Source organism: Chiloscyllium plagiosum, chromosome 11 (genome assembly GCF_004010195.1).
Source record: "Chiloscyllium plagiosum isolate BGI_BamShark_2017 chromosome 11, ASM401019v2, whole genome shotgun sequence".
In the NCBI taxonomy this organism is placed as follows: Eukaryota; Metazoa; Chordata; class Chondrichthyes; order Orectolobiformes; family Hemiscylliidae; genus Chiloscyllium; species Chiloscyllium plagiosum.
The window spans coordinates 16931097-16946189 of NC_057720.1; the positions used below are offsets into that span (position 1 = coordinate 16931097).

At 39.4% G+C, this 15093-nt stretch overlaps 1 protein-coding gene across 4 annotated transcripts in view; it reads left to right on the top strand.

Moving 5' to 3' along the window:
- cdc7 (cell division cycle 7 homolog (S. cerevisiae)) overlaps positions 1 to 15093 on the top strand; it is a 98502-nt gene that overhangs the window by 23388 nt on the left and 60021 nt on the right. For 3 of the 4 annotated variants that reach the window (XM_043698773.1, XM_043698776.1, XM_043698777.1), the window contains 2 exons: positions 1927 to 2044; positions 9845 to 9931. In XM_043698773.1, coding sequence (XP_043554708.1) covers positions 1927 to 2044; positions 9845 to 9931 — 205 coding nt within the window. The remainder of the gene's footprint in view (positions 1 to 1926; positions 2045 to 9844; positions 9932 to 15093) is intronic. The other variant, XM_043698774.1, reaches the window with a different exon arrangement.

A 15093-nucleotide genomic window follows, 5' to 3' on the forward strand; every position in this document is an offset into this window, starting at 1 on the left:
TTATTAGATCACATCAAACACTTAGATGCATTAACCTGTTGTTTTTGTAACACTTCCTGGTGTGTGCTTGCTGTGTCTTTTAAAGTGCTCTGTTAATGACTCATAGATTGAAGTTCAGCTATAGAATTTAATGTTTTGAGCACTCTACTGCAAACTGTATGTAATAAAATTTATAGATCAGAATTGCTTTCTTTGGTATGTAACATTATGGTGCAATTTAAACTAGGTTATTCCAGAGTGTTTGAGTGCTATGTCTGAGTCCATTCGAGCACTCGCTTGAACATCAATATCGAAGGATTAGCTTTTTAACTTGCCTTTTCTATAGCTTTTGCTGGAGTTAATTAGAGTCTTTGCCATGAGATCCATGTATTGCATTGTGGTTGTATTAGTGGAAAGCTTTCTTTATGGTGAAATTTAAAGATTTTGTTTTCCATTCCTAACAGCAATAACTGGAAAAATTATCATTGTTATACAATTGATTTTGAAGTCCTAAATATGGTGAGGGAAATAGAAACAATTTTCCTGTGTTCCTTTGACTTGGACACATCTTTTGAGTTTATACTGGGAAAGTTGCATTCTAGTAATAGAGGAAAGGGCGTGATGCTGTTCAGTAGTAAACCTAGCTGAGAATGAAAGTTGAAAATTCTGCAAGCACATGGTTTTTCAGTCTGCATGTGAAACAGAAAAGATGGGTAGGTAAGTGGGCATTCATAAAAGTAGAGCTGTACCCTGAAATGTTAACCCACTTCTTGTCTTCTGCCTGTCAGCTCTTTTTCCAGCCTTTCCTACTTTTGCAAGTTGTCAATCAATGTCAAGTACTTGTAGTTTTGAGGCAGGTAAAAAGTAAAGCATCCTCTGCTTTGCTGCAGAAGTATGCCTTGGCTCAAACTTAGAAAGAAGTGACATTTTCCATTTCCTATATTGGTAATCCTATGGCTTCCATTGAGTGAGATTGCCAAAATAGGAGTAGTTCAAACTGTGGGTTCCCACATACTAATTAATGAGTTGAGATTAGTCAATCTCATTTCATTTCATCAATGAGTTTCTTTTATAATCCCTTTTCATCACATCACAAGGACTATGCAGAGCAATGATGTTTTCATTGCTCAGGGGGTGCAGGCTTATTAGGATCATGTGTTCAATGGGTCTTTTGAATATATTTTTATAGCAGTCAGAGCAATACTACCCAGCTGGAATGCTTAACAGTCCTAAGGTACTGGCCAAGAACTGATTGACCGTGTATGAATGTGAATTTCAACGTTATACAAGTAATGAACAACCTTGGGAGTTGAAGTTGCCATGATCTGGTAGAGAAGCAGATATTTCATGAATCTGCCTTGAGCTGCTGGGTGATTATAGCACTAATGCCATTCACTGATGCAGGAAGTTTACACTTTTTAAAGTTACACCTCCCATTTTAAAAAGAAAGTTCCCTTTTGCAAAGCTAGGAATATGATATAAACCAAAATGTCTACAGAGCAATCAACACACTGGTACTAGTTTTTTTATTGCTTGTTGTTTCCAGTTTCTTCTTTAAATATAAAAAATATTATTAGTGCTGTATTGAGTTCCACCTGTTAGTTAAGACTGTTTCTCTTGGTTAAATTAATATAACTCTAGCTGCATAAAATGTCCACATCATGTTGCAAAATAACTGCTCCCATCCAGACTTCGCTATGCATTGTGCACAATGGACAAACTAAATAACCATATAAAATCTAAATTGTCCAGGGAAAGAGCTGAAGGGTGTGTATGAGTAGGTATATTGAATTTTCTTTCAGGGACCCTCCATATGTGCATTGGGCCTAATGGTCTTTTTCTGTGCTGTAAATCTCTACTGGACTTTGAAATAATAATTCTCCTTTCCTGTGAAAATTATTTCAGTGCATTGCCAGTTTTTAACTACTGTTGTGTTCTTTTTTTCAGGGAGATACCATGACAACACCTTTAGATAGCTTGTCAAAAGATGCCATCAATCTGACTCTGCATAATCAAATGAAGAATGATTCTGGTAAAGAAAATGAAGATGGTTGCAAACTTTCAAGTAAGTTCAGTGAAGTACAGATAGAATGCATTTGTTTCTCCTTCAAGGGTTCCTGAAGCTTTTATATTAAACATAAATGTTGGCATTCAGATTGTGCAAAACTTACATTAAAATTGTTATTACTTGGTCTTTGGAAATGCTCAATATTGATCAGCCAACAATCAGAACAACCTGATGCCTCTCATCAGTGGTCAGTCACAAGCCTTGGCAGTGAGGACCAAGTTGTTACAGGATCAAATGTCTCCAACTAAACGAAGAAGCCTTCATATGTTGAATTTTCCCTGAACCAGAAAAGGAGACATGCTGTCAATTTTTTTTGTCTTGAATTCAATCAGTACAGATGCAAGAATGCCAAATTTCAAAAGTAGTAACAATTTAAACTGCATGCAAAAAAAGTGCTGATTTGTTGACAGGTTGATTCTGTTTGGCCATGGTGTTGCCATGTAGATTGCATGAAGGAACTGTTGTCTTCCACTTTATTTTTTTAATTCAGAAAAATAGTGCAGTGCCTGGATATATTCTTTCTTCCTGCAGAGGACAAGTCCTTGTGTATGAATATATGTAGATTCTAGCAAGCACATGTGAGCAACACCATGAGCCCAACTCATAATCTTAAATCGATTCTTGGTTTAATTCATAGCATGTACACTATTTCGGATTATCAGTTGTGCCTGCAATGTGACCAGTTATACTTAGTTGAATCTACGTACGTTCCTACACAAGTATCTGTCTTTGAAATTTGATATTCTTTCGGCAGTCTGATGAGTGAGTGCGGGATGAATAGCAGATCTGGGCGCCACAATGTAGGAAGGATATATTTCCTCGAGACAGTGCAGTATAGTTTTGCAGGAATAATACCTGGATTTGGGATTTTGTTATGAGGAGAAATTCTATAAATTAGGCCTGTTTTTTCTGAAATTTAAAAGGGGTGATCTAAGTGAAGTCTTCAAGATATTATCAGGCAAAGACAGGGTAAATAAAGAGAAACTATTTCCACTGTTTGGTGATTCTAGAACCTGCAGCATGGTCTGAGAATTAGGGCCAGACCACTCAGGGAAGATGTTAGGAACACTTCTTTAGGCAGAGAGTATTAAATGTTTGGAGCTCTTTTCTCCAAACAGCAGTTGATCCAGTGTCAGTTGTTAATTTTAAATCTGAGGTAGATTTCTTTTTGTTAAGCAAAGGTATTAAGGGATATGGGCCAAAAGCGGGTATATGGAGTTAGGTCACAAATCAGCCATTCATTGAATGGTAGTACTGAATGCCTATTCCTGCTCCTCTCTTCCTAAAATCAGCCCCCCCGAGTTATGAATTACCAAGCAATTATATATCGAATTGTGCCATCTTGCAACCACTCTGAGAAATGGTGAAAAGTTCCTTGCAAATAGTGTGAATGGATTACATCTCAAAAAATATGACTCTTTTTAACCACTGTTGCTAATGTGCAATCTGCAAAAACACAGCTAACACAATGTTGCATGTTTTTGCTTATTAGAGCTGTATTCAGTTTAAGGCAAACCATGTGCTGTTTATCCTCAGTTAAAATATATAGACTATGATTTGCACCAGAATTTGATTTTTAATTAGTTTTGATGCTTCAGACGTTTTTAAGCTTCAAACTACCATGTTTAGGGGCTGTGGTACTTGCATAGAACAGCAGTGGATAAGTAGAAATAACATTGTAACTGATAAGTACAAGAATTTATTGTTCTCTCTACAGATAATGAATATAAAGGTAAAAGCAAAATGAATTAGTTGGAAATTGTGATGGATAGGTTCTGTGAAAAAACAGAATTTTTAAGAATACAATCTGGACTTTGTTTATAGCATAGAGTATCAGTTTATACTTACGTGACTGCACATTGGCAAGTAGTTAATCTGATTGTATCTCGATGAACAAGGCCACATAATGTATGGGAAGACCATCACCTGCACGTTCAACTCCAGTCATAGTCATACAGCATGGTAACAGACCCTTTGATCCAACCAGTCCATGCCAACCATAATTCCAACCTAAATTAGTCCCAATTACCTGCACATTTAATAAGTTCTTAGCTGATCTGCTTGTGTTTTAAATAATATAATCTCATCTATTCCTGATGTCCTTCAATTCCCTTGCCTAGCAACAACCCATGTACTTCTGCTTGAAAAATATGCAATAGAGATGGAGATTCTTGGAGAGGAACTTCTAGTGCTTAGACTTGACAGAATGCATGGCACCAAAGGTAAAGTAATTAGAAGAGAGGAAAGGGATGTAGGGCTGCAAGAAATTTCAAGAGTAGGGAAAGCAGTGAGACCAAGAGGAGATATGAGAGTTTAGATGAAAAGTTTAAATGAGAAGTAAACAACTCAGCCAGCAAAGTAGATGGTGGATGGGATTCAAGACAATTTAGGACACAGGCAGGTTTCTTGTGAGCATAATACGGGAGGTATAATGGAATTTAAAGTAGCTCAGCAAACTGATCATGGCATGGTATTATGTGAAGACATTCATGTGGAAGGAGTTCACAGGAATATCGAGTTAGCAGGGGACAGCCAAGGGATTGTCAGGAGAATAGATGTGGTTCTCTGCAGCCCGAGCTTTGTTGCATACCTGGCACCACTGGCCACAGACCTCCAGTCCAAAGATCAGCCGTCCACCACCACCCTCTGTCTCTTGCTTGTACGGCCAATTATATATCCAATTGCCAAGCTCATCCTGAATCCCATGCGATCTAACTTTACTAATTAGTCTACCATGCGGGACCTTATCAAATGCTTTACTGAAGTCCAAGTAAACAATATCTACTACTCTGCCCTCATCTGTCGTCTTGGTCACATCCTCAATAAACTCAGTCAAGTTAGTGAGTCAAGGTTTTCCTCACACAAAACCATGCTGACTGTACCTAATCAGTCCTCTCCTCTCCAAATGCATGCAAGTCCTCCCTTTAAGAGTCTCCCCCAACAACTTAACCACCACTGATGTCCGACTCTCAGATCTAGAATTTCCAGGTTTCTCCTCACAGCCTTCCTTTAACAATGTCACAATGTTAGCCACCCTCCAGTCCTCCAGTACTTCACTGGTGTTTATGGATGATACAAATGTTTCTGCTAGGGGCCTGCAATTTCTTCCCTAACTTCCCACAACATCTTTTAGTTGAGTGTGGCTTTGACATCAAGGGCTGTCATTCTCATCTAGCCTATGGAATTCAGCTGTTTTGTCCATGTTTGAAACAAGGTTCTAAATGTGGTTAGGAACTGAGTGGCCCAGGCAGAATTCAAACTGGGTGTCACTGAGCAAGTAGCTGCTGAGCAGGTGCTGTTTAATGACACTATTGATGATACCTTTCATCGTTTTTGCTGATGATCAAGAGTGATATGGTAATTGGCCGGATTGGATTTGTCCTGCTGTTTGTGTATAGGACACGCCTGGTCAAATCTCCACATTACCTGGGAGATGTCAGTGTTGTGACTATTGATTGAGATTTAGGTCTATTGACGTGTATCTAAAAATCCATTGAAAAATGTTTTATCGCATGTTATATGCAAAGTGTCACCATCTTGAAGCACTGAATTCAATGCAAGATTTTGCTGTAGTAGAGTTCATCTTTCTCTCCTGTTCTTTCTCTATTGCTCCTTCAGTTGCTATTTGACATTAGCTGGAGTGTCTGAAAAAGACTCTGGGCTCTCGGTTAGGGGACTCCACTACTGTCACAACTGCAATTGCTGCCTCCAAGTTGGAGCCAAGGGTCTGGGGATACATGGGCTCTGTACCTCCTATTTCCTGTCCAACGCTCCTCTAAAAGCTGCCACTAGTTGCAGGGATCTTCTGTCGTCTCTTTTGCTGATGCTTCCACTTTTTCAGGTGCCCAGGCCGAGCTGAAGACGTGGAGTCTTGACTCAGTTTGTGAGTCTGGGTCAGGGAAGTTGGCCAGGGACCTGCTCCTTGTTCTCAGAAACCCTGGGCTGGGATAGAGTCATGTCAGCCTCATCCTGATGTTGCTGCCACTGCTGATGTAGGCCTCGTCCTTAATTTTTCACTCCGCCTCAGCCACCACCATTCTCCAGGCTTTAAAGAAAATGAAGGGAGAAGAAATAAAAAGAGCAAAAGTAAAAAGAAAGAAAGCGGATGAGCCTTGGGCTCAGCCTTGCTAGTCTGCTGCCACCTTGGAAATGTCTACTGGAAGAGCTTTGGTAAAAACAATGACTGCAGATGCTGGAAACCAGATTCTGGATTAGTGGTGCTGGAAGAGCGCAGCAATTCAGGCAGCATCCGAGGAACAGTAAAATCTACTGGAAGAGCTTAGCTAAGGAGTGGCATGTCTGGAGCACAAATCTTTGGTACTGTTTGTGGAATGTTGTCAGGGCCCATAACCTTTGTGCTCTCCGTGCCTCTCGTTGTTTCTTTTATCACATGGAGCAAATGGAATTGGCTGAAGTCTGGTATTTGTAGTGCTGGGGACCACTGGAAGAGGCTGAGATGGACCATCCACTTGACTGAAGATTGCTTCGAATGTTTCAGCCTTGTGATTTGCACTGATGTGTTGGATTCTTCCGTCATTGAGGGTGGGGATATTTGTGAAGCCGCCTCCTCCATTGAGTTGTTTAGAATCATCGAATCCCTGCAGTGTGGAAACAGACCCTTCGGCCCAACAAATCCACATCGAACCTTCAAAGAGTGACCCACCCAGATACATTTCCCTCCAGCCTATTATCCTATATTTACTCCTGACTAATGCACCTAACCTACGCATCCCTGAACATACGGGCAATTTACCTAAGCTGCACATCTTTCGATTGTGGGAGAAAATCCATGCAGACACTGAGAAAATGTTCAAACTCCACACAGACAGTCACCTGAGGTTGGGCTCAAACACAGGTCCCTTGAACTGAGAGGCAGCAGTGCTAACCACTGAACCACCGTGCTGCCCCAGACAGTCAGCCGAGGCTGGAATCGATCTCTGGTATCTGGCACTGTAAGACAGCAGTCCTAACCACTGAGCCACTGTGTCAGACAGCTGGACAACACTGCAGAAACTTGATCACCATCATTCACAGCTGGATGTGGCAGGACTGCAGAGCTTAGATCCGATCCTTTGGCTTTGGGATCATTTAACTCTGACAATCGCCTGCTGCTTATGCTGTTTGGTAGTTTCACAATGTTGGCCCCTCATTTTTAGGTGTGCCTGGTGCTGCTCCTGGTATGCCTGCTGCACTGTGTATTGAACCAGGATTGATCCCCTGACTTAATGGTAATGGTAGAGGTGGGGGATATGCCTGACCAATTCTGCTGCTGTTGATAACCCACAGCCCCTCATGGATGCTCAATATTGAATTGTTAGATCTGTCTGTCCCATTTAGTACAGTGACAGTGCCACACAACATGTAGAGTATTGTCACTTTAAAGGTGGGACTTCGTCTCCACAAAAATTGTGCAGTGGTTGCTCTTAAGGACATCATGGCCAGTTGCATCTGCAGCCAGCAGTTTGATAAGGATGAGTTTAAGTATAATTTTCCCTCTTCTTGGTTCCCTCCAACCCCTGCTGCAGAGAAAGTCTAGCAGCTATGTCCTTTAGGATCTCACATGCTCGATCCATAGTATATCCTGCAAAACTATTCTTGGTGGACATTAAAATCCCCCTCTCACTACATTTTGGGATCTTGCCACTCTGTTTCCTCCATGTGTTCAACATGGAAGTGCACTGATTCATCATTTGAAGGCAGATGGTATATGGTAATCTGCAGGAGGTCTCCTTGCCCATTATTTAACCTAAAGCCTTGAGACTTCGTGGGGTCTGGAGTCAGTGCTGCAGATTCCCAGTACAAAGCAAAATGTATGCCACTGTGCCACCACCTGTAGTGGGTCTGTCCTGCCAGTGGAGTCTGTTGTCTGTAAGGTATGATTCCAGGAATATGACTGTATTTCATTTCTTTGAGTCTTCATAGTGAGTGAATTTAATTTGCTCATTTCCGAGGGCAGTTGAGAGTCAGCCACATTGCTTTGGGTCTGGAGTCATGTCGGGCCGAGAGTGTGGTGCTGGAAAAGCACAGCAGGTCAGGTAGCATCTGAGTAGCAGCAGAATTGACGTTTTGGGCAGAAGTACTTCATCAGGAATGAGTTTCTCTACAGTCATGTGGGCCAGACTAGATGAGGAAAGCAGATTTCTGTCCCTGAAAGACATTAGTGAGTCAAATGGGTTTTTTTCTGACAATCGACAATGCTTTCGTGATCATCAGTAGATTCTTTAATTTCAGATTTTTTTCTTGAATTCAATTCCACCATCTGCCACTGTGGGATTCAAGCCACTCACTGAGTTTCTGGATTAATAGGCTTGTGGTAATCCCACTAGGCCAGAGCTTCCCCCTCTTCATAAATTAGCTGCAATGGTAGTTAGTTTGAATCCAGTAAATAGCTGCCATTTTGGTATTCACAACATGTGCACATATGGAGTAAAGTTGTTTTTAATTGTGGTGTGAAACAACTTTAAAGTTCAAAGAAATTTACTTGATACTACTGAGCTAATTTCTGATCAAATAATGTCTTCACTAATTTGCATTGGTTGTAAGCCAGTTTATGCTGTTGTAATATTGCCTACTTTCTTGAATTGTCTTGCACACATTTTGCGACAGGTCTGCCAAAGATCTGAGGCAAAATTGAAGGCTGGGAGGCATTGAATAAGAGGGGTGTAATTATTTGTGGTGTTTCATGAGTTGCAGTAATCGTCTTAAGAATTGCTGCTTAGACTACTTGTGCATGCTTTGCTCCTTTATCCAAAGGGCATTCGTGGGGTTTTCTTGTGCCATGGTAGTGTCCCTATCACAGTATCAGGAGGCCTAGGTTAAGCACCACCTGCTCCAAAAATGTGTAACAACATCTCTGAACAGGTTAGGGAAAATAAGTTAAACATTTTATTAAGAGCATTGGTATCCTACATTCAGCATAAGGCTCTGATTTCAATTTTGAAAAGAGACTTTTAGCTGTTTATACAGTGACACTGTGTCTGATTCAAATCATTGTTGCAGAGTAGTTGAACTGCCAAAAATTGAGGTTTTTTAAAAATTCTTTGCCAACTTTTACCATGCTTGGGCGAGGGAACTGACGTTATTTAGTCCCTTGAAGCTTTTGCGTTATTCATTCTGCAGTGCATATTTCACCTTTTGACTTCCCAGAACTTATCAATGTTCCTTTTGGTTATTACTGGTTAGCTGTTTGCTATGCTGCTAGATGGATTATTGAGATTGTTACAAGTAGATAAATGTGGAGAATTACAGCACCTTTTATCTGACTGAGGTTACATTGATTTTTTATACAATCTGCAGTTTAGACTGCCTTGCCTTTCCAACTGAAAGTTAATATGTCCTAATCATACAAATCTGAAGAACTTTGGAAATTGTATTGGGAGTGGTAGAAGAGAGCAGTCTTAAATATACTGGTAATATTTAATGTTGGTCGAACTCTGCAGTTGCTAGTCACAATGTTGCTTGTCCTATGGGTTCATCTATGGACCTTGGCTGAATTTTGTCAGTTTGTTGATTGCTGAATGGAGCATTATGTAAAATAAATATACTGTCTTATTAACTGCATTGATTTTCCAATTTGCTACACATTGTGACATTGCTTGTCTAAGAACTTCATAGTATTCAAAGACAGTGTTTTATGGAAAGTCTTTGAGTAGGCTCCTTTTTAGCCATTTAAAAAAATTCAGACAAATATTTAAAGGAGAAAATGTGAAATATTTAAATTTATTAATCAGGATAGTGTATTTTAATTATAATTAATCAAAGAATACTGCACTAACAAGTTAATTGTTTTTTTAATAGCAGAGATTAAAATGGATATTGACAGACTATATGAAGTAGTACCTCAGTTATCCAAGATCTTTTTCATAGAAGATAAAATTGGTGAAGGTAAGTTCGCATTTAATTGCAAATACTTGGAAACAATAAACTCCTTTTTGATCTTGATCTTTTATATCTTTTGATATTGCTCTCTGGCACACCCCAATGAAATACTCTTGTTCCTAACCAAGCCTTTTATGGGAACTGTTTCAGCAATCAACTGTGATGTAAGTCTACATCAGGATTTTAGTTGAAGGGGTAAGGACTGATTTATTAGATTCTGGCAGACGCATCGAAAAACAGACCTGATGTATGCTTTGATATATCATATACTTTAGAATTGTATAATTTATGAGAATTTCAACAAGCAATTTTGGCAATGTAGCATGAGCAGAGCAAATGCATTCATAATGAGATTTTCTTAAGGTCATGGATCAGCATTATCTTTTTCAAACTGAAGAAGACTCCACTTACAAATACACTGGTACTTTCTTCTCCCCACCCCAATAATTATTCCATTAAGTCATATAGCAGTCAGTTTTTTTGTTAAGCCTGTCATTTAAGGGTGTGACCATAAGACGCAGGAGCAGAAGAAGGCCATTCAGCCCATGTATTTGGTAATTCAGTGAGATCATGGCTAATCCATGATCCCCATAATCTTTGATTCCCTTACTAATTTTAAAAATTTATGCATCTGTCTTAAATATAGCCCTCTGTAGTAATGATTCCACGGCGTCGCTATCCTGTACGAAATGATTCCTCCTCATCTGTTTTAAATAGGCAATCCCTTACTCCTGAGATTATGCCCTCTGTTTGCATACTCTTTGCAAGGGACAACAACCTCTCTGCATCTACACTGTCGAACACCTGAAGAACTGTATAATGGTTCAATAATGCCAGCTCTCAATTAGTAAAGTCCCAACCTACTTTACGTCTCCTCAAAAGAAAATCTATCTCTGTAGCTAATTCTTTAAATCTCCTACCTGCCAACCCATCATGTCTAGTGAACATATTAACCTTTAGCCCCATTAGTTTCCGAAATATTTTTTCTCAAATGAAATTTATTGTTTATTTCCTCAATTGCCTTGGGCCCCTTGATTATTTAATTTTTGGAATATTATTCATGTCCTCTAATTTGAAGATGATACAAAATGAGATTTGAGAAGATTTATACTTGGGTTGAGGTTCTGGATGTAGGTTTGCTTGTTGAGTTGGAAGGTTCATTTTCAGACGTTTCGTCACTATACTAGGTAACATCTTCAGTGAGCTTCCGGACGAAGCATTGCTGATGATTCCTGCTTTCTCTTTATATGTTTGGGTTTCCTTGGGTTGGTGATGTCATTTTCTGTGGTGTCATTTCCTGTTCTTTTTCTCAGGGGGTAGTAAATCGGGTCCAAGTCCATGTGTTTGTTGATAGAGTTCTGGTTGGAATGCCATGCTTCTAGGAATCCTCATGCGTGTCTCTGTTTGGCTTGTCCAAGGATGGATGTGTTGCCCGAGTCGAAGTGGTGGTCTTCCTCATCTATATGTAAGGATATTAGTGAGGGAGGGTCATGTTGTTTTGTGGCTAGTTAATTTTCATGTATCCTGGTGGGTAGTTTTCTGCCTGTTTGTCCAATGTAATGTTTGTTACAGTCCTTGCACAGTATTTTGACATTAGTTTTGTTTGTTTTCTGTTCAACTTCATTAGCTGCTGTTTTAGTGTGTTGGTGGGTTAGTGGGCTACCATGATGCCAAGGGGTCCGAGTAGTCTGGCAGTCATTTCCGAAATCTCTTGGACATAGGGGAGAGTGGCTAGGATTTCTGGATGTGTTTTGTCTGCTTGTTTGGGTTTGTTGCTGTGAAATCTGCGGACTGTGTTCATTGGGTACCCGTTCTTTTTGAATACACTGTACAGGTGATTTTACTCTGCTTAGTTCCTCTGTGCTGCAGTGTGTGGTGGCTCATTGGAGTGATGTTCTGATGCAGCTTCGTTTGTGGATGTCGGGGTGATTCTGTAGTTCAATATTTGGTCTGTATGTGTTGTTTTCCTGTAGATGCTGGTTTGACATTCCCCATTGGCTGTTCGCTCTACTGTGACATGGGGAACTTCAAACCAGCATCTACAGGAAAACAACACATACAGACTAAATAGTGAATGAGAGAAGCAATCACTAACATCCACAAACGAAGCTGTATCAGAACATTATTCCAACGAGCCAACACACACTGCAGCACAGAGGAACTACGCAGAGCAAAGGAAAATCACCCATACCGTGTATTCAAAAAGAATGCGTACCCAGTGAACATAGTCCGCAGATTTCTCAGCAACAAACCCAAACAAGCAGACAAAACACATCCCGAAATCCTAGCCACTCTCCCCTACATCAAAGACATCTCGGAAATGACTGCCAGACTACTCAGACCCGTTGGTATCATGGTAGCCCACAAACCCACCTACTCACTAAAACAGCAACTTGAAAGACCCTATACAGACAACAAGACAACATTTACAAAATATTGTGCAAGGACTGTAACAAAAACTACATTGGACAAACAGGCAGAAAACTAGCCACAAAATGACATGACCCTCTCTCGCTAATATCCTTATATACAGATGAGGAAGGACACCAGTTCGACTGGGGCAACACATCCATCCTAGGACAAGCCAAACAGAGACACGCACGAGAATTCCTAGAAGCATAGCATTCCAACCTGAAGTCATCAACAAACATATTGACTGGGACCTGATTTACCACCCCCTGAGAAAAAGAACAGGAAGTGACATCACCAGAGGAAATGACATCAACCCAAGAAACCACAAACATATAAATAGAAAGCAGGAATCATCAGTAGTGCTTCATCCGCAGGCTCACTGAAAATGTTACCTAGTATGGTGACGAAATGTCTGAAAATGAACCTTCCAGCAAACCTACATCCATGGCACGAAGTATTTACTTAACTCCTCTGCCATTTTCTGGTTCCATATTATTATTTTCCAGCCTTGTTTTTTGAGGCATTAGCATTCACTTTGGCCTGTGTTTTCCCTTTTATCCATTTAATTTATGATCCCCAACATATTATTCTAGAAAATTGCCTTAAATACAGTCTATGAATTTGTCTTCATGACTACATTTGCCAATTTGATTTTCTGCAATAGGCTCATGGTATTATTGCAGGACTATTAATCCAAAAACCCAGGTATTGTTCAGGGCACATGAGTTTGAATCCAGTTGTGGATGGTAGAATTTGAACTCCATATAAATCTGGAATTAAGTGTTTAATGATGACCATGAATCCTTTGCCGATGATGGAAAGCCCATTTGATTCACTAATGTCCTTTAGGGAAGGAAGTCTGCCATTCTTACCTAGTCAAGCCCACATGTGACTCCAAACACAGCAACATGTTGACGCTTAACTACCCTCTGGGCAAATAGGGATGGGCAATAAATGTTGGCTTAGCCAACAATCCCTTCATTCTGTGAACAAATTTTTAAAAAGAACCAAAAAATTGAAGACCTAGACATAAACTAAATACTTTACTTTGACATGAAAGGCTAGAAATATGCAACAATCAACTGGTTTCTTTTAGCAGAAACAACCAAATACTTGAGTGCTGAGAGTGTAAGGAGTCCAGTAATAGATTCTTTTAAATTTGTATTCTTCGCAATTTTACAAAAGATCACCTGAATTGCAGAAATATCCCCTAGAATATTACTCACCTAAACTATGACCTCACTCATGACTGTTAAAATCCTGAGTTATAGTTTCATTTGCTTTCCCCATTGGTTTTCATTCTTCATAAATCTTAGCTACTTCAGAACTATGTGGACTTTGTGGTGTTCCACTTAAATGCTCTTCACATGATCCTTGTTGTCATCAACAAGCTCCAAGAGTACCTGCAGTTTCACAGTGCTCATCCTGGTTGTTAACTTTTATTCAACCTTATTTAGAAAATTAACTTCAGACTCTCAACCTGCCATCTGAATATGGAGTACTGCTTACTTAGCACTTGCTTTCCTCAGCTGTTGGATGTCCACTATCTCTTCCTTATCTATTGAGTTTTACTACATTGTTGTTTCTATTCTCAAAACCTTTTCTTCCCCTTTGCGAACAGTTTCCTTATTTCCTCTTCTTAATGCAGAAAATGCATACTTTAAATGGCTAAAATTAAAGCTAAGGATTTCAACAGTGGAACACATCAATTTCCAAACATTATGGATTCAGATGTTTTTTGTCTAGAATTTATTAAGAATTATTTTTCTTGTTGTAAAAGGATATCAAAACATTTTGGAAAATAAGTCAGTTTTTTTTTTGTCTGATCATAAAAATATGAAAAAGAATCATAAGTAACTTAAACCTTCCTGACATCACATTAGAATAAGTGTGGAAATGTTTGAGGTTTCTTGAGCTACTGTTATCTTAATTTCTGAAATTCTTGGACTGTTCTGTGATAAATATAAAGTTGTGTCTGTTCTGTTTGCAAGTACAACATAGTTCAGCTACCCAGGTTCATACGGATAGACCTGGACAATTAATAAATATCACACTGATCCAAGATTCTGTAACCACCTTGAATGTTCTTCATGAAGTAATTTGTTTTGTTCAAAATGCTGTGGGATGTCCTAAGGCATTGTATAAATCCAAGTTTCCTTCATATTTTCCCCCTTGTTTCATATTATAGAATCATAAGTTGCCTGTTCATTTTGCTTTGTGATTTCTTTTTTTGGTTGTTTTCCCCTGGCAACCAGGCTTCTGTGTGTACCTCAACCAATGTAGTATATTTTAATAAACCTGGATGTATTACATTGCTCGTTTTGGGATCTTACTGCCTACAAATTTGGCTCAGATTTTATAACAGTGCCTATATTTCAAAAATACTTCATTGGCTGTAAAACATTTCACGATTCCTGAGTTTGTGAATGATAATATAAATGCAAGTCCCTTTTTATTTTTACTGATGAAGTGATTATCTTCCATTGCTAGTGTAAATTTCTCCCTGTTTTGACTGCAGTAGCTGCTGATTTTATCTATGATGATGTACCAAAAAAAGTTTAAATTTGTTTTCTTTAAATGTGCTTACAAGACAGGACCTGATTTCTAATGGCATCATTCTGGATTAGTGGTGCTGGAAGAGCACAGCAATTCAGGCAGCATTCGAGGACAGGGAAAATCGACGTTTCGGGCAAAAGCCCTTCATCAGGAATAAAGGCAGAGAGCCTGAAGCGTGGAGAGATAAGCTAGAGGAGGGT